Source organism: Epargyreus clarus, unplaced genomic scaffold, assembly GCF_041222505.1.
Source record: "Epargyreus clarus isolate Ecla_fem2 unplaced genomic scaffold, WU_Ecla_fem_2.2 ptg000003l, whole genome shotgun sequence".
Taxonomy (NCBI): domain Eukaryota; kingdom Metazoa; phylum Arthropoda; class Insecta; order Lepidoptera; family Hesperiidae; genus Epargyreus; species Epargyreus clarus.
The window spans coordinates 7,061,961-7,087,702 of record NW_027332211.1 but is presented as its reverse complement, the minus strand read 5'-3'; the positions used below and the strand labels follow the sequence as shown (position 1 = coordinate 7,087,702).

Below are 25,742 nucleotides of genomic sequence, written 5' to 3'. Positions count from 1 at the left end.
TATTAACCACCACTGATTTATAACCAGCTATATATCATGTATAAATATAATTATTGTATACGCGTAAAGAACAACTGAATGCTAAGTACGTAATTCACGTGCAGGCCCAAATTAGGCATATCTTCAGCAACGAATGATAAAAAACCTACTTTAATAAGAATAAGGCTTAGAGGGTAATGGAAAATTACCTTTTAACAAAAAATAAAACCGAGTCAGTACCATAACAAAATTAACAAGATAAATTCATATACTCGTAAAAACAATAAACCCGAGTGTTAAAAAAAATCCTTCTTTAAGCCATAGTATACATTTTGTATCGACAAAGACCGACCTAAACTGACCGAACTAAAGGTGGAAAATTAGGAATTCGCTTTAGGATCTACAGGTTCTCGTCTCAGTAGTTCGACTCGTACATAGATATGCCTCAGACCTTAAGGGTAGCAGCGCATCTGTGGTCGACCTCAGGTAGTACTCTGATCTTATACAGGGTTGATTACATATGCCCATGGGCGACAGTAGGCACTTACCATCAGGCTATGCATATACATGCTCGTTTAAATATACAGGGTTAAATGTTAAAATTTTACGAAATATCTCTGCTTAACCATAATAAATATAACATACAACAAAATTATTCACGTGTTATTTTCGAACCTCTGATTTTTTGGTACGTCCTCAGTTCTCGACCCTTTTTTGTGTTCTTAAGTTCACGTGTATTTTCAGGTAATTCTCGCTGTCATCAACAAGCCACGCAAGAGCATTGAGTGTCGTAAAGCCTTCTTGGAATTAGGAGTAGAGTCATTAACAGTACAAAAGAATTAAGTATCTACGTGTTTTTGTGAACCAGACTACTGATGGATATCATCTTGGGGTGCTTGATACTTTAAATGATAATCATTCTATTGGCAATTATCTATGAGAGAATAGTTATGAACCGCAGTAAAATGCACCCCACGCTTTTTACTCTAAATTGAATTGATTCTTAAATTACTTAAATTGTATTATAATTTTATTTTGAGGCGATTCATTGTGATTGATTGTTCTAGTACTGTAATATTAAACTCTTTGTCATATAAAAATATTTTCTAGTTTTTAGTTCGATTAGCAATCAAAGCGTGTTTATTAGTTTTTTTAGATTTATTTTTAATTTTTTAATCTGTGACAAACTCATAAATTGGGGGATTAATTAATCTAATAAGGATAATGGGAAACTGTTATTAAATTATTGTGCAAAGTTTCAAATTAATCAAAGTTGTGGAAATTGGTGAAAATTGAGCTCAAACATTCCGTTACATAGATACAACCCACGCTAATAAAAGGGTGTTAAGAGGAAGATTATAATGATGTAGATTAATTTAAAGATTTTTAGATTAAAAAAAATATTGATCAAAAAATACCGTAAATTGCTGAGGAGAGTGGTGTGATGTCTGCTAACTATATTGTCTTTCAATTTCATGGACGTTTATTAATAACACAAGTAGAAAAAAAATTCAACAAAATAATCCCATGATTATTTATGAAATAATTACATTCGAATTTTATCACTACAACACGCCCTAGTACTGTTATAAATATATTACAATTGTGTATAATATACTCGGAAATATTTAACACATACAAAATAGGTATTAATAATTTAAATCCTGAAAAAGTTGTCTTATAAACACATAGATTAGTAAAGATACTTCGCCGCCTTGAAACTGAATGAAGCCACAAATGGCTTATTATAATAAGTTCTTTTTTTGAATTCTTGACAAATAAAAACATTTTTAGAGAAAATTACGAATAAATAACTAATACTGCGTAATTTACAATTACAATGTACAATTTACATAATAAATAAATAATTATTTCAAATATTTTAGGGACGTTTTAGCACGGAGACGTGGCAAAACTTTTTTACGCAACTATTTCAATTTTCAAAACTGGGTACCTTTCTTGTTAGGAGTGAGTAATCTTTACTAATCTATGTATAAACATTAAAGTTACTCTAAACGGCTATAACTTACGCAGTTTCACGCAGGCGATTCCACTAGCTGAATTGTAAAGGGTATCTCCAATGAAGGAAACTTGAATCCAGCTAGTTATTTTTAAATAATTGAATTAATTCCAAAACCTCCACATACATCGTCCTTGTTACACATACATCTGCCGTCATCATGATTTATCTGCAGTTTCCCGCCATCTGGAGGCACGGCAGTGCCTCCGCCAAGTCGAGCCAAAGCCAAAAAAAGCGGCACGGCCGTAGCATACTTTTCTCGAAGCAATTCGGCCCATTTTCGACCCCCTGTAACTTCGTTGCATATGAAGCTAGAAGCTTGAATTTTCAGGAGCCAAGCAAGCATTGTGTAGACACGGTATATTTCAAATTTCATTAAATTTGAACCAGTAGTTTAAGAATTACAAGTAGTCAAAGTTCGTAATTTTGTCACTCACTCACTGACTGACTGACCGATCATCAAAACTTTAAGGCACTTCTAGCAGACATAGAAGGTTGAAATTGAGAATACAATTAGTGTTTAGTATATAACTCATGGGAAAACTAAAATATTTTGCAATTTCTGTCCAGTTATCTAGATACACCAACTACATTAAATAACTTTGTATCCTATATAAGTTATATAGGATGACAAAGTTACATTTGCCGTTAATGAATCTGTGTTTCTGTCCGCGAAATGTAAGAGTAGTAGGGGAGCCGATGATGTTAAATGGGTAGAAACTCGAGCGCCGATAGGTCCTATACGATTGTGTAGATTACACGTTAGAGTGAAGAAAAGGTTGTGTGATATTTTTCGATTCACCGTGGGAATAGTGTCTAGATGATTCGAAAGATGTTAAAAGCAGAGTCAGACATACTCAAGGCGCGGCAGGTTAGTGATAGAGTATATATCTCTGATGCCGGAAATATGTTTATCTGCTGGTTTGGGATAGTCATACGAGAGGTAAAAATGGAAAAAAAAGTAACCAGCGCATTAGATTTTCAAAGGGGATATGAAGCTACCTCAGATGAGTCGCCCATTCGAAAAACTGACGATTCGATTCGAAAGACTGTCAGTGACTCTTCGAAGATTATTATACAGGATAAGATTATTATACAGGAAATTCCAACTGATGTTTTACTTATCATAACCCTTCATCTGACGATTTAGTGGAGGGGTTTTCTATACTGACGATTTGAAAAAAAAATAGAATGAGAATGTATGAAGAATAATGTATTTTCCATAAAATTTGCCTTTTCCTTTAGTTTGTTATACACCATTACTTTCCAGGGATCCAAGCTAATAAATGGCGCTATCAGATAGTGCATATTTTCTAGCATTATTTCCTTTATATTAAAAAAATTACCGCACTCGAGTATGTCCAGGTATAGATTTTTTTGCAACCTTATTACTCCCTAACGCCGCCCTCAAATCATCAGATTATAAATTTATTGTTTTCAGAATGTAATTAAGCTACTATAGATAATACATTTTTTTATTAATAGTCTGATGGACTTCCCTGGTTGAACCCCCCAAATGGATAGTTTAAGATACTCTATAGGATGTAAGGTATCTCCCATATCTTAATCTGCCGCGTTCGAGTCACTCTCGAAATCCCGTCTTGGGCTCCCCTACTATTATAGGCGACGTCAATTGTTTTTATTCTCGAGACAAAAGACGTTTTCAATTCCAACTTCAATTTAAATTCAATTCAAATAATGGGTGAAGTGCGAATCGAACTCGTACACTGAGGGTTCCGTACCACAAAAACATTTGTTTATTTTATTTTTATTTTTACTAATTGATATTATAGCAGCCATATAATGCATTGTGAACATTTCAACTGTAACATCTATTACGGTTCAATAGATAAAATGAATAACGCCAAAAAATAGCAGGTCCTTATATATTTGTCCCTGTAGTTCCTGGACTAAAAAAGGGCTTCGATATCCCGTGCCTGTCGTAAAAAGCGACTAAAAGGGGGCTTCCGGAGTTGGGAGTGGCAAGAGGGAGCTCGAACCGTCCAATAAGTGTCCGCGGGAAGGACGGCGGTATGTGTAGTCGCATACCGTCGTGAACAAAGTGTTTGAAGGTGATAGAACCCTTTGTGGTTCGACTCCGGTGGCACCAACGCCACACCTATTTCTACCTAATAACAGCAGTGTTAGGAGTTGCTGTGTTCCGGTTGAAGGGTGTGGTAAGGGAGACAGACTTTTCCGAGGCGTTTCAGCTTAGTCCTCAGGGGTAGCGGCGCATCCGTGGCCGACCTCAGGTAGGAATATTTTATCTTATCTGGGGTTGATTACAGATGTCCATGGGCGGCAGTAGCCACTTACCATCAGGTGGACTGCATGCTCGTCTGCTACTCTTACATTATAAAAAAAAAAAAAAACACCGGATAGTTTAGGAGGAGCGAAAACTGTTCTCCCAACGCAGAGCTCGATCGAGGCATCGCGCTTAGAGGACTTCGGTTGCGTTCAGTCGGAGATCCCGGAGTTCTCCGACAAACGTTGAGGACGGCCACCGAAGGATTTTAGTGCGGCTAAAGTCCCACATAACCCGGCGTCACTCCCACGTCGTTGAGTACCTTTTGAAGGTTTCCTCCTCTTCATAAAGAAAAAGAAGGTCTTTGTATGGCAACTCTCCTTTATTTGAAAGTTTTTCTTTTTACTTTTATTACTTGTTGTTAAAGCGGCCACCATTATAAATATGCCGTAAAAAAATTTAAGTTTCTATCTATTAAGGATCCAGAAATAGAGCTCTATGTCAGACAGACAAACGGACAGCTTAGAAATAGGGTTCCGTTTTTACTCTTTGGGTATGGAACCCTAAAAAGTTATATAATATCAAAAACATTCCGAATTTCTGACAAATGTCATAAGAAGAAAACTAGATGTTACGGCTAATGTGCCTAAATCAGTTAAAACGCAGATTAGCTTGTCCATTACCTAAAGTACAAAACGAAGATTGTATCAATTTTTACCCCTTGACGTCGACCCATGCATGCTATGATGCGTCGTCGTGTCATGAATTTACGACAAACTTTGTATATTTTCACGAAACAATATCGCTTTGCGGCACGATGTCGCTATGTATCACACTACGTCGTCGTGTCGTAAAAAGGCATGTGTTTTAGTCCTAAGAACAAGTCTGAAAAGATGTTTCAAATTTTAACTACATAGTTAATCTGCATATTTTCTAGCTAATCTTAAGACTGCCTAGTTAATGTGTATGCTAACGTATTCTACAATCTAACGGCAACATACACAAAATACAATAACTGTCGTGAGGTAAAGCAACTGTCACCGTATTATAAAATAATAATAAGTTTGTTTCCAAGGAAACAAGTGTTTAGGCAAATTTCGGCCTTATTGCGCATAAATAAATGTCTATGAAAATAAGCTTACATATAAAAATTTACAATGTTCACAATGGAAAATCCCTAATAACTTCTAAAAGGATTACCCTAATTACACAATTCCTTTTGCCCTATCCGTTTTAGACCTAAACCTACCAAATGGCATTAAAGACAAACCAATATATATACGAACAAAAAATCATGTTTTCAACTTACGTAATATTAGGTACCTAACATTTCAACGCAATATTACAAAAATTTAGTTATATTCATTTCAAGTGATTCGAAATAGGAAACTGTTATATAAATCGAGCTTAGATAGCCACTTTATAACATATTCTTGCCATGATCACCAAAAATATCAGCTCCTAGTGGCTTGATAATTGATAGCTATAAAAAAAACGAAAATCCACAGTTTAATGTTGAATTTAAACAACCGTCCATTGCACAATTAGGGTATTTTTTTGCTCCATTGCTTGCACAAAACAGTTACAAATGCGTGTAAAAATGAACTGACGAGTCGAGTCGAGTCCCCCCGAGATAACTAGTCGGTAAGTGGTGTCTATGTGTGCGTTACTCCAGCCCACTTTGTATGAAGATTGACTTCTGTTAGTTTTTATTTTGTGGTAATACCTACCCGGAAAAAACGTGGAAACTATTATAAGAAACCTTTTTAATATAAATTATTTGTAATCTATAATAGCTATATATAAAATTATATTGTACGGTGAGTTAAGTTTTAAATAGAAGTGAATAAAAATATAGTCTAGCTGAAAATATGTATTATTAATATACTCTGCAAATAATAATTCTAAAAATAACTACAGTTGAATGCAAAAGACAAATGCAGACTAATAATTTTAGTATGAATTTGTTAGCGGTGAGTAAACTTATTGAAAAAGGATTTACTGTTAATTTCTTGAAAAACGGTTGCACTATTAGTAACTCTATGGATAACATCATCGCAACTGGCCACAACGTACATGGTATATATAAATTTAAACAATTTGTCAAATCACCGATATGATATTTGACAATGTCAAATAAATATTGGCATAGAAGACTAGCCCATATTAATCCGGAATATAAGAATATTATGACCGGGCTTGATGATGTGAACATTACGACGGATATGACGACTAGTAAGAAACCATTTCCAAACCTCTGAACGCGAACGAACGATATACTGGAGATCGTACATACAGATTCATGTGGTCCCATGGAAGCTACTTCACTCAACGGTTCAAGGTACATGTTATTATTTATCGACTATTATTCACGAATGACACATGTTTATTTTCTCAAATATAAGAGTGAGTATTTACGAAATTTCAAAAATATAAAGTGTTGAAATGGGAACTAGCAAGTCGAACAAATGTAGGTATGAGATCAGATGGATGAACGAAATTTTGTAATAGAGCTTTCAATATTTTCTTATCAACAAACGGAATTCTACATCAGAAGGCGATGCTATATACCCCTAAACAAATTGTTGTGGTTGAAACAGCTAACAGAACTATTATTGTAAATGCGAGAAGTTTAAAACGAATGTTATCATTATTAAATAAACATTTCATTTAATTTCATTTCAGAAGTCAGAAGTATATTATAAATTGAACCGAATTTGAGCAAGAGCAGTAAATACTGTGGTTTATATAAAAAACCGGAGTCCGACGAAGTCAGTGAAAGATTACCAATGATTTTTGTCGGATATTCAGAAGAAAGTAAGGGATGTCGATTATTTAATACGAAGACACGTTAAATCACTATAAATAAATAAATAAATAAATCACAATCAGTAGAGATGTTTTTTCCTGAGGACAATGGGAATAATTTCAGTTGTCAAAATAGTAACTTTTTTTGATTTAATTTATTGTCATGTTCGAATGAAAGTGATGATGAATGGCAAGATTATTTACATAACTACAAAGACTAACTACAAAAATTTAATTGGCTTTAAAAAATCTGTTGTTGAGATTCAACTAGTAGAAGGTACCGGAAAGGAAAAGAGTAGAAATATCTACAAAAAGGAATGAGATGCCATCAAAAACAATGCTTGTAAAAAGATCCAAGTCTCGCCATTCAGTTCTTCTACCGTAAAAAGTTTTGAGATCTATGTAAAACCAAGCCGGTAAATGTATGCAGTCCCTACTTAAGGGACCTTCTGTCTTAAGGTATTATCTCACTATCTAACCTAACAACATCTCATGGGACCATACCAATATTAAAAATCTTTTATGTTCTAAATAAATCGACGTGGCAATCGTACTAATGTTACCTGTGTGATGCGATATGATAAGATGAAAACACAATGTGACTTGCAGTACGATTGCCACGTTAATTTATTTAGAACATAAAAGATTTTTAATATTGGTATGGTCCCATGAGATGTTGTTAGGTTAGATAGTGAGATAATACCTTAAGACAGAAGGTCCCTTAAGTAGGGACTGCATACATTTACCGGCTTGGTTTTACATAGATCTCAAAACTTTTTACGGTAGAAGAACTGAATGGCGAGACTTGGATCTTTTTACAAGCATTGTTTTTGATGGCATAATCCTCTTTTGTTTCTTTTTTTAAAATCACGAATACTGCGTTACAGCCAATTAAATATGTGGGCAGCGTTATTTTTCGGGTGAAAGGTTTTAAACATTTTTTCAATTATATTATATTTTTTTATAATGTTGAAGTAACGCAGTAAAGTATAATAATCCTTGATGGACAAATTACTTTACACTAGCAACTTTTTAAAAGTTTTTTTAATAGGTATTACGAAGAGGTATTATTAATTTTGTTACAGATTTTAAAATGCAATGTAAACTCATTTCAAGAAAATTAAATGTCACATATTTTAATGCTGTAACAAGGCTGTAACTTATAAAATAGTATTTGTGTATATTGTATAATGACAAGAATACATATGCAATACGTAAAATAAAATGTAAAATAAATCAGACAATAGTAAATGTTTAAATTATACTAGACCTTTGGTTATTAAAATTAAGATTGGTTAAAATATATTAGTAAAATGTAAGAAAAATACCATTAAGAGACCTTTATATTTAAAAAAGAAAAAAAACCAACTTTTTTGCCAGTAACGTAATTATGGTTTTAAATTTATATTGCTACGCATTACCTGATGCTTATATCTTTGTCATAATCAAACGTTGCTGAATAAATAAACAAAGGAAATTTGCTTATTACATGTTTAATGTAATAAGCAAATTTCCTCGCCTTCCTCGCCGCGATGCCTTATTTTAAGAAATATTCAAAAGAAATCTTATTATTACTTTATAAATAATCAAATCATGGTTTTGATTTTTCTGCCTTGAAAAAGAACTGCCCGCCTGAAAAAGGCTCCCACCAATATGCCACAAATACAGTCTTCACATATTAATTTAAACTTCACATCTTCATATCGGCTGCCTCTCCTCAAATTTGACATGGATGGGATTCTTAATACGCAGTACATAATCCGTGACGAATACGAGGTCTTGTGGTGCCGTGATGGGTAAAATGCGGTACCGAAGCAGTATCGCTGCCAACGCCATCTTTAACTCGATCATTGCAAACTTTTGACCTGAAAAAGAAACAAACATAGCATGTCATCAAACACCAAATCTATAAAATGATTACCTTAATAAGTAAGTCTTATTTGAACCTCGGGAGATTCTGCTACATTTAAAGTTCTATTATAAAACAATGAATTGTTTGTGGGCTGTGAACATACCAATACAATTTCTAGGTCCAGCGCTGAATGGGATGTATGCGTAAGGATGCCAAGTGGGTTTCTCCGCTAAGAAGCGCTCCGGTCGAAACTGTAGCGGCTCCTCGAACTGGTCACTGCGACGATGCAAGTCAAAAATCGACACCGCACACTCGGCTCCGGCGGGCACTTCGTACTCCTCTACAAAACGAAAACATAACGTTATAGCGACTGTTATGTCTTGGGATTCGACCACAGCGGTTGGAATTCAAGGAAATAACCTACTTGAGACTCGTACGCTTACGACACGTCCGTCTCTCACCGCTACCGAAGTAGTACTGACTCGAGTTGACCGGCGGGTTGCAATCCGCGCGGGGTACATTTAAGATACAAATAGCGGGTAGTAGGTACAACACATCTTATTAAAAAACGGTGTGTAGTAGACATAAGTACACAGAAGCCATATTAATACAATTTTGTAAGAAATGTAACTAGCTGTCTGTTAAGTTTCCAGCCTTGTCTAGTCTATTAAGTGATAAAGTCCTGTGACAGACGAACAGAGCAGAGGCTGTACCTTATATAATACTTACTCAACTTAAGTGGTTGCGAAACTTTTCTAGTTATCACTGGTAAAGGAGGATACAGCCTTAAGCACTCTTTAATACAACATTCCAAATACTTCATGTTTGCCAAGTCAGCAAGTGTCAATGAGCGATCGGAATCACCAACAATTTCACTGCATTCCTCAACTGCTCTGTCCTTAAACATCATTAATTATTTTATTTAATAGTAATCGCGACAAAGAGTGGCCATTAAATTTACCTAGTGAAGTTATGAAAGAAAATTACAATTTACGAGACCGTTTAATACTGATAAAATAGATCTTTGGAAATATTGGAAATTGGCAAAATATATGTTTATAAGTCTTGATACCAGAAGCATTTCTTATAAGTGATGTTAAAATCATATATTTACCTGTGCTTCTTGATTATTTGCAAACAGCATTAGGGTAAACTGAATCGCATTTGCGGACGTATCGTGACCCTAAAATTGAAATGTTGAAATTCAATTAAGAAGATTTTAAGATATTACAGTTGCATTTACGTTAGATATTATTTTTGTTCCTATTAATGATAAAATACTTACACCAAACATGAACGTATCTACTTCTTCACCAATACCTTTGGCATCAATAATACTAGCTTTCTCGGCTTCCAGAAGAAGATCTAACATTGCCATCTTTTTCTTACCGGACAAACTCGTACATAAATTATTATTATCATCTACGTAACTTGCATCTGTGGAGTCTGCCAATTCATTTTTATACACTCTTCTTTTGTCAATCACTTTATCTCGGAATGATTTCAAAATATTTAAAATCTCACTTTGTTTACGCCCGATATCCGTAAACTTAAATATAAAATCCGGGTAAAGCCAGGGCCTCTGTGCCCTGTACACAGCGTATTGGCCCAACTTATAGATACCCTCCTTATAAACTTTTCCAAAATTGGTTATCTCTTCATCTAGTTTAGTGCCCATTGCAGTTTCTGTAATAAAAAAAATATTTATTTTAAAATAATTATTGTGTATTTTACCTTTAAACAGTGTATTTAATTAAGTTTTAAATACTATGTTCTTGTAATATTTATTATAGGGCTTTTACGGTTTCATGTGTAATCTAGTTTATCTATCTTGTAACCTTCTAAACCAATAATACCGTTGATTACAATAATGCACTATTTACGCATTAATACCTACTTACCACATATACAGTTTAAAGTAAAATCGTCCACATACGGTGTGATGTCTGTTTTTGGCTTACAAGTCTCAGATTGTAGTTGTTCTACTAACTTTCTGCAGTTTTCTTCTATAGTCGACTTAAAATTGATTAATATGTTGAAATGAAAACCTGGTTGCAGCATTTTTCTTCTATGTTGCCACGTTGAACCTATTTACAAAATCTGATTAAAAATAACGTGAAAATTATTTACACGATTTTTTAAAGGACATGAATTTAGGGCCTAACTATGCCCTTTTCATAGGATTAAGGTATTGAACAAGGATGCAGTCGACGAAATTTTAGGTGGTCCCTGCCCATGGTAGTCTGTAACCAACTCTACATAGAACAAATATGCTACCTGTAGCCAATCACAAATATGTTTAATCCTGAGGACTAAGATTAGCAGTCATACCTTCCAGATGAAACCACAATTAGTCTGCCATCTTCCAAAATTCTTGTCATCGCATTCTAAGGCAACAATTCCAAAATGTGATTTCAAAAGGTTGATAGTGTAAAAGTAAAAAACGAGTTAAATTCATTTAGCTTTCTAGAAACTTGCTCATGGTGTATTTGGGTTTTATGTCTTACGCCTTTATAAATGAAAACGGCAATATGTCTCTTTACAGGCATGTTTTTAAGTCTTGTCTTTAAGTTTTGTCTCAAAACAACAAAGTTAAACACTGCTATGTTCACATTTAAAGAGAATAAGGGAGAAACGGGTACTTATTGGAGGCGTTCCAGCTTAATGTTCCAAGAAGTAACCTGTGACCGATTTGAGGTAGCATCATCAGTTATTGACAATACTTCTGTGGCATATTTGATAAAAAAATAACACACAAAAAATACATGTGCAATAATTGAAAGTACTACAAAACAAAAAAATATTATAAAATATCATATTTGTAATTGTATTGTATCGGGTCGAATAATATGTATAAATGCATATAATCTAGCATGACCATTTTCGTTACAAAAATATTCTTACCAATACCCTATTCTTTCTCTTATGGCACGCCTAAAAATATAACCTAAATAATAAATACATAAAATTACCTTTGCTTGTAAGCAGGCCTTCCTTAAGCCAAGGTTCTATAAAAGTATATACGAAGCCTTTCGTATTATTTTTATTTCCAGATATTAATACCTACAAAACAAAATATGTTATTGTATACTTTTACTTCCAATATAGGCTTCCAGGATATGAATGAAGCATTCTATAAGTAAAATATAGGATTAAAAATAAACATAAATAATAAAATGGAGTACTTTATGATATATACACTCCTGGAATTTATCGTACAGTTTTTTTTATAAAATATAGGCGTAGCAGACGAGCTTGCAGTCCACCTGATGGGAAATGGCTACTGCCTCCCATGGACATTTGTAATCAACCCCAGATAAGATTATATAGGTCGGCCACTGATGCGCCGCTACTCCTGAGGACTAAGCTGGAACGCCTCGGAAAAGTATGTCTCCCTTACCACACCCTTCAAACCGGAACACAGCAGCGCCTAACACTGCTGTTATTAGGTAGAAATATGTGTGGCGGTGGTGCCGCCGGAGTCGAACCACAATGGGTTCTACCACCTTCAAAATACAGTATTTTATACTATTAATAAATGGCATCGTAATTTATTCGTGTGGTAAATATTATGAATTATCAAAAGCTTTCACAGGAGAGAATAGTCTAAGTTGGAAATATTAAGTGCAATGAAATTCTTCGACGGGACTAAATGGTAAAAACATTTTTTTTTACAATAGTTTGAATTAAAATATGATCTCTTACCTCAACGTCTTCTGGGTGATAAATAATAACTGCCTTCACATGTCCGATCGTAAGTTTAAATAAACGGTTATACTTGATACTTAAACCTCTGAAGTAGTAGAATAATTTAACTGAAACATAATCACTAGGATAGCATAAATATAAAATTGGATTACACGTAATAAATACTTCACCAATAGTAGTTATATAGTGTAATCACTACACATCGCATTATATATTATCACCAAAATATATAATATATATATTTGAAGGAAATACTATTTACAACATACTAACCAGGGTCGAGTAGTACCTCTAAGGTATTTCGTAACAAAATTAACCCCTTAGGTCCGGGGATTTTTTCATACTCTTTATTCTTCATTAAATTATCCAAACAAATGAGTGCCAGAATTAACACAGCTGCATAAAGCAAAAGCGAAATCATTTTCACTTAATTATCTAGATTTAACATTTACATTAACTACATTTGTGTAAAATTAATAAATTCAAATCTATTTCAAATTGCGATTTGAAATAATTCAGACGACATGTAAAAATATGCACTGTCCCGTTAAATACCGCGGTCACCTAGTTTGTATTGGACTATCAACCACAACTGACTTATAACCAGCTATATATATAAAAAGGAGAGTTAAATATGAATTAATTCACGTACATTCCGACATTAGGTAAATCTGAAGCAACGAATGATACTATAACTAAAATACCGGGTTTATAGTAATGAATAAAATTATTTAAAAATCTCAGTATTATGCCGATTGTAAAGGAATTTCTTGTATTTTTTTTTTTGCTTATTGCCTTATCGTGGAAGGAAGAAGTCTATGTTAAGTCTATCTCATGTTATACCCATATATAAACCCAAACAAATTTAGATAAAAAAAAATCGGTGCCGCAGAAATACAATGAAAATACTGACATTGTTGCTGATTTTAAAATATAACAGGAGATAAATTGGTCGAAAAGCGTGACGCGTTTGAAAACTTAAGTCCAATACATTTAGAATCATTATACTTACACAATTTAAATTATTAAAAGAGTAGTCGTTGAAAAAACATAATGAATAGGATGATTTTTTCGTAATCCTTTGCCTTATTTCACTTTGTATAAAAAATATATTTATTGTTATCTGTGTTCATATTATGATTATAAAATTAATAATATTATGTTGCGTCAAAATGACGTAAAATACTCAGTAAATCTGTATTACATATTTTATTCTTATTAATAAATCATTATAAATGTATACAATAAAATATAAATTTAAAACCAAAAATGTAACTCCGGCATATGAAGACTTAAATCGAAAACAACATACTATTATTTTGACCTCCTTAAACTCGGCATGAAACCATACCGTCGATCTAACAAAGTGTTTATGGTGGAAGTAAGTGCACAGTCAACATTTTAAAATTTTATTTAATTCAGGCGCGCTATACCTACTCTCTGCGTGCTTGTTTGAATTGCTTACTTCTGCTTCATACTTCTAAGTTATTTATTCTTCTAATTTTTATGAAAAAAAAATGGTCTCACGCCTATTATTAATAACCGATCTATACAATTGTTGTCTATCAAAGATATTTGACAATCATCAGCCTACTAGAATTTTCAAATTGCAAAGACATATGGGTATGTAGGTAATCAACCCCATAAAATATGATTATTTGGTCGTCTTTAAGTAGAACCTAAAGACAACCAAAACCAACTTTATCCTTGGTTGAATCTTTGACCAACCAACCAAAGACGCTACTCCTAAGGTCTAAGATGGCCGTCTTATATGTAAATCAGCTGACAGCGACTCCCTTCCACCGTTACACAACTGCTTAACGCTAGGAATAGGTGTGGCGGTGGTGCCTCCCCTGTCGAACCATACTCGTCCTACCAGCATTCAAACATTATGTCTTAAATATTCGTTGTCACTGGTACTAATATTTCGTTATATTAAATAATATAATATAATGAAATATTAGAGCAGTTATCATACACATTAGCATTTAAGGTAATCATTTATCAAGAGTTCAACAGTATTGCGAGATCATATGTTTGCACATAATTATGTAGATAGTTGAAATGTAACAAGGTTTTGTATACAAAAGTATTGTAACAATCGTCTATTTATAATATTTTGTGGAATAAACGATGCGTACACATTCAATTCAAAATAAACTAATAAGTCTACAAAAAACAATTAATCATTGGCCAAGTGCAAGCGAAATCCAAATTCGTTGCATTCCACCTTTCACTTTATATTTTTAAAAATGATTACGGTTGCATATTATTATCATTATATACAATAATACATCCGATAAACGTCGGTTTCTGTACCCCACTATTTAATTTTTTAATTTAAGTTTTTGTTGTTATAGCGACCAATGTAGTTATTAGTACGAGTACAAAATTCTATAATGACCCAATTTTTACTGATCCAATTTTACGAGTATGTACCGAAAAGTAACAACAATTTAAATCTAGTAATACAATAAATAATAATGGTTCATCTCCAGCAGCTACGCTCGGCAAGCGCTCTTGGTAGAGTCCGGATCCAGATCAGAGAGTTCGCCAGGGACATCCACTCGCTATGGCGTTATGGAGCGCCCTTCCCCACCTTCCTCAAGCTCATCGGCACTCTCCTCCTATGTCTGTTTGTCATCATGCCCCTCATTTACCCTATTTTCATACTTGCTGTCACATACTACACTTGCGAAGGCCTGTATCTCAGGTATGATAATATTGAATACGACGTTTAGTTTGTGGTGCATACAAAATTCTCTATACATACAAATTTAATAAAAAGGCCACAGTGGAATCATTAACCTTTTATTAGTAGACTAGAGAATGGAGATTCATTATTTACCTAAGAATCGATTTGGGACATTGAATATGAGTCATATATTGGTCTAGATTGGAAATCGTTTAGAGGTCGTAACCTTGGCCCTTTTCCATATGATAAAGACGAAACCGTACCTGGTTGACTTTAAGCGGCAATAATCGCTTACCATCAGATGGTCATAGCACCATCATCATAGTACAAGTCATAAAACTCTATGTTCTTCCTACTCAACCCTCACAGTGGCAGACCGTGTTACCATTTTGCAGCTGGTACCTGGACCATCCGTGGCGCTTCCTGCCGACTAACATTATAAGGCGAGTGGTGTCACTAGTGTTCAAGCCGTGTCCTCCAAATGACGTGTGGAAGGTTCGCGAGGTCCTCACACGCGGGATCCTTGTAGCACACTCGCTCGCCACCTCAGTGGATTACCTTTGTGTGATGCAAGGACTCTTGGATGAAACGTAAAACGGTATTTATTTCCTATGTACACACAAAAAACAATTTTCAGCCACAGAGAAGACAGTATTCGAGGACAACAATTATTAATAGGCACACATGTAATGTAAAGTTACGTTTTGTTTATCTAGTTCGGGAAGTGCTTCTACCGCCCGCAGACATACGTCATATTAACATAACTAATTCACAGTAGTAAGAGTGTAGACTGAAGTCAGGAAGCGTTTTTCTTCCGCCTCCACGTACGGACGCGGAATAGCTGTTTTACCTCAAAATCCACAAGACCGCAGAAAACTGCGGTTGCATGACGGCGCGATCCATAAACTCGGCGAAAGATAATCGCAAGTCGGGCTCATCGATCTGATTGTAAGTTATATAAATCACACTCTGTCGCGCTCAACTCTCGCCCGGCAGCGATTTCCCCATACACTGGCGGACATTTAGCTACCAAGGAATGTCAACAGCAAGCGCGTTTATACAATTTGAACACACTGCAAACTACCGCTCACGCCGAGAAAATAAGTCGCGCCTGAAAATGGCAACTGTAATTTCAGATTTCTACACACGTTGCGGTTACGCTCCGCATGCGGAGGCGTAAGAAAAATGCACCGTGAGATTAGGACCCCAAATAGAACAATATCTACTTTCATAATATAAAGAATTAATTAATTTGTAAGTAGTATACTTTCCTACTCTATATAGTTATATTAGTTATGCAGAAATATGTTTTATATTTGAAACCGTCTCAATATCACGCGTCATTATTATACATTTAGGTCAGACTATTTAATTTAAAATATGAACTTACTTAATTCTTTTATAGCTATATAAAGTAATGACATTTTAATTTAATTTAAATGATATTATAATATGGAGATAATAGTTTAATGTTCACACTAGTTAGTAGAGTAGCAGTAGGTAGAATCGTTAGTTAACTTTCAAACAAATTTCATAATGACCTAGACTACATAATCATTTATTCAAATTATGCTAATGAATATTTCTTTATTAATTGCATCTGCAATCTATAACCTTACTTGCTAAGGACTTATTATTTCTTTGCCGGTAACTTATAAAATTGTAATATGTCCTTTAAAATTAAAATTGTAATAATGTAATAATGTCCTTTTTAATTGTTGCAGCTATACAGACTACGTAACCCAGAAATGCTTAGAATTGAGATCACTCCGAAAAAGTTTTGATCGAATTATAAATAAGGCCAGATATCAAACTATTATTTATTATTAGCTGATCAACAGTTTTATATTCTGAGAGGCCTTGCCATCTACAAAAGGTGTCACCAAGGTGATAAGTACGAAATATACCAGGATGGCACTTAGCACTATATTTTTATCTAAATCCTATCTTCGAAATATTGTGCACTATTATTGGATAAATACAAGATAAATTATCTTTCGCGACATTGACTTTATCTGATGGAAACATTTGTAACCTCTTAAGATTACCGTTAAAAGATGGGATAAGAAAAAAGTACGCTCGCCGTTATAAGCAGTGCGCTGAAGTGGCTCGACATTGGCACACGACACAATGGCGTACTGGACCACTATTATCGGCTTGCTGGCTCTTACCCAATTGTGAGTACATACACAAACGCTTGTTTATTCGCAAGAAGAATAACATACAACACCCATTTAACTGTTAAATTAGGCGAGTAAGTCGCAAATATAACTTTGCATTAGCAGTCTATCAATCGATACTGCACCCGTCGGAAATAAAAACTAAAAACTTTGCTGTGAAAGAACGTGACATTTATTTTAATAAAACAGGTATTTAAAAGCACGTGAAGAACGAACGTTAAATACATTAGAGTAACATTATCCGCGATAAGTTCTATAATTTATCTTGATGGTTAATAATGTTAAATTAAAATTCAATGTTTACTCATCGGTATACATTTAAGACAATTTACACATTATATTTAGGACTATAGATGAAGTAACCATCATCATACGTGTTTATATTTAATAGTAAGTACTGATATTAAAAAATAATTACTACTTGCCAGTTTAATAATACTAACAGGAGGTAACACTCATACTTAATCGGTGTACCTATTTTAATATTTATTTAATTATATTTTACCCGACTGCGGATGGTAATGTTTTCGAACCTATAATTTAAAAATTATATTTCATTCTTTGGCACACCACAACGCCCAAACGGCTTAGCGATTTTATCATAATTATGATGTGTTGTTGGTTTCATCTAAATTGTGGGAATAACTTCAATTTTATTACTTTCCTTTTTAAGCATTTTTAAGCACTCGGGTCTTTTTGTTTCTATTATAATTACTGAACGTTACATATTTCAAATGAAAATAACACTTAATAATTGTTACATATTATGTCGCATTAGACAATCGAACATTAGCAGAAGGTCAATCACGTCAACTGTCGTCCTTAATTAATTATCCAGCCTCTAAGGCTACGTCCAAACTTTTCCTTAAAGGAAGTTGCACGCCTTTTGTTAGATTTTAAGATTGTTGCTGTCGTACCTTTAGTTAATGTAAAAAATATGTATAACTACTGTTATTTTTGTATACTTAGTACAGTATAAATTAGGTTATATGTGCAGACAATAGACATATCTGTGTGTAAAAGGTATATGAGTAAACATCCTCATAATAAACTAACGAATCCTTTCTAACAAAGGCCAATAAAACATACCTGTTAGTCGTTGTCTACTTATTTATTTTATAGTATAATTAAAAATGCTAATCAACGCGTAGGGAAATCCAAAGCCCGTATTGATGAATTAGTAATGATGTTATTGAAACCAATAATCATTAAGATACCACATATAATGTATACAGTACCTACCTTATAAATATTCTGTGGTTATATATTTATGTTTGCTCTGTAAGTTTGCACCTTTCATCAAATTTTAATAAGACAATTATTAATTGAAACAGAGAATGACTAGTCGTTTGAAATTCGACTCTTCAATCTTTAGGATCAAGTTTGAATATGTGACTCGTTTTTACGTTAAAGTATTTTTCTTATATAAATACGTGCGTTTAAACAATATTTAAAATTTGCGATATCTGTAAAAAGTATCTTAAAGGTGCGTAAAGACTACTTATCCGCATTTGTTTAATATATATAACGTGGTAACGTAACATAAGTAATATAAAACTTCAAAATAGTTATCCAGCCAGACATTAGATGTAAATTACCTCATAATAGTTTCTAAAATACAGAAATAATTAATATTATGTCCGAAAATTTATTCTTAATCTGTTTGTTAGGGGTCTAGCTAAATACACAAAGTTTCCTGAAGGCTTCACTTTTGGAGTAGCAACAGCGTCTCATCAAATAGAAGGTGCTTGGAATGTCAGCGGTACGTTTATTTAATAGTATAAACTCACGTACATACTTATCTGTTATATCATCACAAATTCGTCGAAAATATCACCAAACTCTTAATCTTATCAAATGAAGTGGTTTTGAAGATATTTTTCTGTCAATCAATACTTATCACTTTACATACTTGTTTTATTATGTAATGTGTATTACATACTACATATTACTATAAACCAGGGAAATCGGAAAACGTTTGGGATCGCTTAACTCACACGAGGCCATGGATGATCGCGGATGGTACGAACGGGGACATAGCATGCGACTCTTACAATCGGTACCGTGAAGATGTTGAGGAGCTGGTGTACCTCGGCGTGGACTTCTATCGTCTGTCGTTGTCTTGGGCGAGAATTTTGCCGACGGGCCGCATTGATTACGTCAATCCAGATGGTATCAGATACTACAACGATCTGCTTAATGCTCTGGCGGAGCAAAATATCGAACCTCTGGTGATTATATGACTTTTATTTTTGAACGCTATACCTCTATAAAATTGCTATCTATGTTTTATTAAATCCTTATCTAAACTTGCGTGCTTATTAAGACTTCCTCTGCTTATGAATCTTTCTACCTTGGGTAACTTTCGAAGAGATTAGCCAGTAGTTTTAGAGAAAATTAAAAGAAATAAGAAGTGAAAAATTACCGTATCAAATTTATATGAACTAGTTTACTTCGGTATAGAATTTTTCTTGTTTTTTATCATTTTGTTTGAATAACATGACAATTTACAGGTTACGCTCTTCCACTGGGACTTACCACAAGCACTCCAAGATCTTGGCGGCTGGGCTAACCCGCGGATGATCGATTATTTCCAAGATTACGCCGACTTGTGCTTCAGGGAATTCGGAGATAGAATCAAATCCTGGATTACTTTCAATGAGCCTTACGAAATTTGCGAAGACGCTTACGGCGATGAAAAGAAAGCTCCAGCTATCGACAGCCACGGTGTTGGAAACTATCTCTGCAGTGACACTCTCCTAAAGGCCCACGCTGAAGTCTTCCATCTGTATAACGAAACTTACAGGCCAGTGCAGAACGGAAACATTATGATTTCAATCAACTCTATCTGGTATGAACCTAGTGACCCGGCTGACGCTGAGCAAGTAGCTCTGGCTGAAATTGCGAACCAGTTCAAAGTAAGTACCTAGCTAACACCATACAGAGTTGCTATGCAAAGTTGTATGATCCAGATCCGGTCAGGTGGAAACCTATATTAGAAATTTTGTATATATCTGTCATGCCTCCAGCATCTACAAACTACAAAAGTGTTTGAAAAAAGGACAATAGTTGTTTTCCGAGATAAGAGAATTTCCTAACTCATTCTTGACTTTGCCATTTTAGTTCGGCTGGTTCGCGCATCCAATTTTCTCAGAGGAAGGTGGATACCCTGCTATCATGATCGAAAACGTAGCGCGACAGAGCGCTGCTGAGGGGCTTCGCATACCTCGTCTGCAGCAGTTCGATGATTACTGGATCGACAGGATTAGAGGAACCTCTGACATCCTTGGTATTAACCACTACACCACTCATCTCATAACCGGTCCCGGAGTGGACCCAATTGCGAAGTCTCCCTCGTGGCTCAAAGATATCGGTGCAGTTACTACTATGGAAGTTGGTGGCGACTCCGCTTCTGAATGGCTTAGGGTAAGTAAAATAAAATAAGGTATATAACCTGTTCCATTCATACTATACCTAACCTGTTTCAAATTATGATAGTAGTATGGAGGACTACTGATTTTTGATTCGAAAATTATGGTAAGAGATTACTAATACTACTTACTCTATGGTACTCGAGGATCATGTCATTGACCGTGGAGTACAGTTCCTTAACATAATGTAGACAGCTAGAACCGTTTGTGATTCAACTCCAGAGGCATCACTGTCACACCTAGCCAACCTGGTGACTACAGCGATATGCGACCACACAAACCGCTGTCCTTCCCGGGGTCGCTTGCTGGACGGTTTGAGTCCCACTCTTGCCGTCCGCAACCCCGGAAGCACCATTTAGTCGCCTCTTATGACAAGCAGGGGAAACCGTAGCCCTATTCTGGTCCCGGGACTACAGGGACAACAGCTAGCCAACTTAAGACAGAAATCTAATCTTATCTGTGTTAAATGCAGATGTCAATGAACGAAAGCACTTACCATCAGGTGGACTGCATACTCATCTGTTACTTGAACATTATAAGAAAAACTCGAATATATTTCGAGTACACGAATATATTATGTTATTTCTATTTACAGATAGTGCCTACTGGGTTCGCAAACTTATTGCGTTGGTGCAAGAGCTCCTACAACGACCCACCGATTTTCATCACCGAGAACGGATGCTCCGATCGTGGGGAACTGGAAGACTACAATAGAATCAAATACTTTAATGTCAGTTTACATACAAATATATTCAAAAATTATATAAAATCTCTGATAAATATATGATAACAGTGCTAGTCAATGAGTGGTTCCGAGGTTTGAAGCACCTCTAATTATCAACGTTAATTACATATAAGAAAATAATTATCACTTCCTTTAACAATGAAGGAAAACATCGTGAGAAAACCTACATGCCTAAGAGATCTTAAAGTCAAAAGTTTTCAAAAGCATCTGAAGCCTATCAATTCGGAGTAGCGTGGTAGACTATGGCACATATAAACTCTCTTGACTGAAAAGTACCCAGGACCAGCTGTGGGAAAGACGGAAATAGAATGATGACCCACACGCCTAAATAAAATCAGATTGTTAATAAAGATCTTTTCCTAATATTCTTGTTTATATGGTTTTATATTTATTTTGTTATAGGATTATCTGACTGAAATTCTTAATGTGATTTACGATGACGGAGTTAATGTGCTGGGCTATACTGCTTGGACTCTGATGGACAACTTCGAATGGCGTGCTGGCTTCTCGTGAGTATTCTGTTGCGTTTAAATTTACGCACTAAGTACTTATTGTATTGTAGTATCGTTTTATATGAGCCAATGTAATCTCGTAGACGTAGGTCGTCGAAGTTCAACAATTTTTGAAGGTGGTAGAACCCCTTGTGGTTCGACTCAGGCGGCACCACCGCCACACCTATTTCTACCTAATAACAGTAACTGTGGTAAAGGAGACAAACTTTTCCGAGGCGTTCCAGCTTAGTCCTCAAGGGTAGCAGCGCATCTGTGGCCGACCTCAGGTAGGAATATCTGAGGTTGATTACAGATGTCCATGGGCGGCAGTAGCCACTTACCATCAGGTGGACTGCATGCTCGTCTGCTACTTCTATATTATAAAAAATTAAGGCACTACCGTCACATATTTTCTATCTAATAAAAGCAGTGTTAAGCACTGCTGTTTTCTGGATTGAAGGGTGAGGTAGGAAGGAGATACCTACTAAGTATTTCAACATAGTCCTGAGGTGTAGCAGCATATCTGTGGCTGAGAGTTATTTCTTTCATAATAGTTATATGTAAATTATCTGAAGCATACATAGTTTTATTGTCAAGCCTGTCATGGCAAACACAACATATCATACTCATAACTACAGATATACTTGCTTTTTAAAGTTACTATGTCTGTGACATTAACCTCAAAGATTTTTTAAAAGTGACAATCACTCAAAACGTATCGAAATTTTTTCTGCTCCAAAACCAGTAGATAACTATATAATATTACTTTTAAGAAGAATCCTGGTTATTTATTTACTTGCTATATACTTACATACAACTCCTTTTATTTCTCTCTTTTCTTTATATTACTATGTATTTTTTTCTCCTTCTATCCTTTTATTTTTCTCCTTTGATTATCTCTAATATAAATATGTATTTTATGCCGCCTTTACAATTTTTGCACATCCATAATTAAGTCCGCCTATTGTACTTATAATATAATATACAATGGTGTAAATAAATAAATGAATATGTTCAGCGAACGTTTCGGCCTGTACTACGTGAACATAACGGACCCGGAGCGGCCGCGCACGGCCAAGCTGTCCGCCGACTACTACAAGCAGCTGTGCGCCACACGCGAGATCCCGCAGGACGACCGCTTCAAGGATCCAGCTGTAAGTTATAGATGGACGGTTATATCACCACCACTCGCCACTCGCCGAAGGATGAAGTTCCATCCACACTAACTGGACCCGTGGCGGTCCTCCACAGTTCGGTTTGCACGGACATTCTTGCCACGAACGTGCAAGATGTGGAATGAACTTCCTCCTGAGGTATTCCCAGAGGGCTTTGACATAGGGCTCTTCAAAAAAGGTGCAAAAAGAGCTCTCCTTCAAAACCGGCGATGCATTGGCGACTTCCCTGGTGTTGCAAATGTTCATAGGCGACATTGACTATTTTCCATCAGGAAGCACGTCTGCTTTATTGCTAGGCTCAAATATATAAAAAAAAGAAAAAAATAATAATAAATAAATATCGCTTAATTCGGTTAAGGGGAGGTACTATGTTCGGCGACCGCTAGAAAGATCACACTGTAACTCGTTAGATCAACAGGTTATAAGTTATGACGCTTTTTACTGACTTTGATAAAGGGGGAGGTAAAGTCCGCGCCAAACTGCTAGTCTGCTGTCTGCTGAATATAGAAACGAGTCGCGTTGAATAGCATTAGATATTAGCGGGACGAAGACAGCGCGGAATCCGCCCGGCACCTGTTCGCTGTCCGCTCTCGCCCGCGGGTACATGGCTGCGTTAGTAAGCCCTTACGTTGCTATGGAATATGTACTTGTATTTGTGCGCAACAACTTCAGAGGGGACTAGCTGTTTGGCAAGGACTATACTAAGGCTGTGTATTTCTTGCTACCATACTGCAATATTGCAATTGATTGACGAATTGTAGAAAGGTGGTAGAAACAGCATAGTTCGACGGGGATGTACCACCGCCACATCTATTTCACGCGTGAAGCATTTCTTGTCTTTTGATGGAAAAGTGTAAATGCTGACTATCATATGATGCGACAGGCTTCAAGTAGAACGGTTGATCTATATGGAGTTGGTATCAGACTGTAGATGGACTGCATGGTTGTTTGCTACTCAAATAACATAAAAAACTATGGCGTAGAGTGATTTAGTGGACCAAAATTGAATTTGCCTCCCCTTAAGTCTTGCTGTAGAAAACGTAAATGCAGATGCTTTGAGTAGCTATATTTATACGTAGCACATATTATTTTTTAAGCATGATACTAAAGTTATTGAAATATATAAAAAAGCTTTATTTTATTAGTACTTTACCTTTAAATGACATATCAATACCTTAATTCGCAAATCAGCCTGCTCCAATTTTTGTCAAAATGTTTTTTGTATTTATTTTGATAGTAAATGGCGTTGAACGAAATCAAAATAAATAAAAAAAAACATTTTGACAAAAAGTGGAGTTGGCTGATTTGCGAATTAAGGTATCGATATGTAGTATTTATGTCAGTTAAGTAGTTATATTTATGTATATTATACTGCATGTGCTTTCTGCTTTTTAACAGGTGAGGAACCAGAACTAAGTGGGTTGGAAAATTCTTAAATAGCAGCTATTACTACCAAAAAATATTTTAATAAATAAATTATTATTTCCCTCTATTTTTGTTTTTATTTATACAATACAAAGAGTTTCTTTGCTGTTACACTTTTTTGTTCGATGTTTATGAAAATGTAATACTCGTAATATTATTTTATTTGTAAGTTACAATAATACATTACGAAACAGAATATTTTATGTTCCTATATAGATTTTTTGTTTTATATTTACAAAACTTTATACAATGCCACAAAGAAGTCGGTCGAATGTGCAGATACATTATTTTATCCAAGGCCTCCTTTTTGATATTAAAAATGTACCAAAATTAAAATAAATTGGCATCATCTATTACATATTCTTACCGTCCTTGCATGACTGTTCTCCATGTGTTCAAGTGTTGTAACTACTCCATTGTCACTTCATCCTACTAATCATAAAAAGGTTTGTCAGTAAACATTATTTGTTCAAAGATTATTATCATTAATTGTATTAAATATTGTATCACTTACGAAAATGTAAATTACATCCCTTTTAATATTCAGCACATCAAGTATCAAACCCACTATATAGTAAATTAATAAATGATTATTTGTATCTATCCCTTTGTAATCTCTGTCAAATATATGTAATATTAAAAATGTATTTAAAAACATCAATTTAAATGACATTTCAATAATTTCAATAATTTTAAACGACATTTTACTGACACTACTTTTTCGTTTTTCTTCAGCTAAGAGTGCGGACGGAACTTTAAGAAACTAAAATAAAGGTAAATAAATATGTCTTACGCTTTATGAACATTGTGGGTATTACTTATCCATCATAGTATCATCGTACCAATAATCAACATAAAAAACCTTTTCTCTTTCGACAAGTACCGGTAGGTACTTAAACCTATTAACCATTAAAATTATTATTAAGTGTATGTCAAAGGTATGCAATTTTAATCCATAGTAAAATAAAAATACAAATGAATAAATAAT

At 34.8% G+C, this 25,742-nt stretch overlaps 3 protein-coding genes across 5 annotated transcripts; 2 read left to right on the top strand and 1 right to left on the bottom strand.

The window, feature by feature from the left end:
• Window positions 1–226: 226 nt before the first annotated feature.
• On the bottom strand, window positions 227–13,230 carry LOC140752066 (cytochrome P450 4C1-like). Of its 2 annotated transcripts, XR_012103409.1 has the most exons (10): window positions 12,886–13,230; window positions 12,610–12,719; window positions 11,877–11,967; window positions 10,806–10,991; window positions 10,190–10,590; window positions 10,019–10,087; window positions 9,634–9,802; window positions 9,068–9,244; window positions 8,628–8,917; window positions 227–776 (listed from the first exon to the last, which is right to left on the bottom strand). XR_012103409.1 is itself a non-coding variant. In XM_073086221.1 (9 exons), the coding sequence occupies exons 1-9, from the start codon at window positions 13,031–13,033 to the stop codon at window positions 8,751–8,753; spliced, it is 1,518 nt and encodes a 505-aa protein (XP_072942322.1). In that variant the 5' UTR covers window positions 13,034–13,230; the 3' UTR covers window positions 8,584–8,750. The 2 variants fall into 2 exon arrangements, 1 of the variants encoding a protein (XP_072942322.1); XM_073086221.1 differs by lacking the exon at window positions 227–776 and having other exon boundaries at window positions 8,584–8,917.
• Window positions 13,231–13,768: 538 nt separating this feature from the next.
• Window positions 13,769–15,881, top strand: LOC140752094 (uncharacterized). Its single transcript, XM_073086263.1, has 3 exons — window positions 13,769–13,993; window positions 15,111–15,325; window positions 15,677–15,881. Exons 1-3 carry the CDS (start codon window positions 13,952–13,954, stop codon window positions 15,747–15,749), a joined length of 330 nt encoding a protein of 109 aa, XP_072942364.1. The 5' UTR covers window positions 13,769–13,951; the 3' UTR covers window positions 15,750–15,881.
• Window positions 15,882–16,426: 545 nt separating this feature from the next.
• LOC140752048 (myrosinase 1) lies at window positions 16,427–25,557 on the top strand. Of its 2 annotated transcripts, none has more exons than XM_073086198.1 (10): window positions 16,427–16,561; window positions 17,032–17,484; window positions 19,158–19,249; window positions 19,450–19,718; window positions 20,001–20,405; window positions 20,611–20,913; window positions 21,514–21,648; window positions 22,066–22,172; window positions 23,173–23,308; window positions 25,490–25,557. In XM_073086198.1, exons 2-10 carry the CDS (start codon window positions 17,438–17,440, stop codon window positions 25,511–25,513), a joined length of 1,518 nt encoding a protein of 505 aa, XP_072942299.1. In that variant the 5' UTR covers window positions 16,427–16,561; window positions 17,032–17,437; the 3' UTR covers window positions 25,514–25,557. The 2 variants fall into 2 exon arrangements, with proteins under 2 accessions (XP_072942299.1, XP_072942306.1); XM_073086205.1 differs by lacking the exon at window positions 25,490–25,557 and adding an exon at window positions 24,728–24,821.
• Window positions 25,558–25,742: the final 185 nt, after the last annotated feature.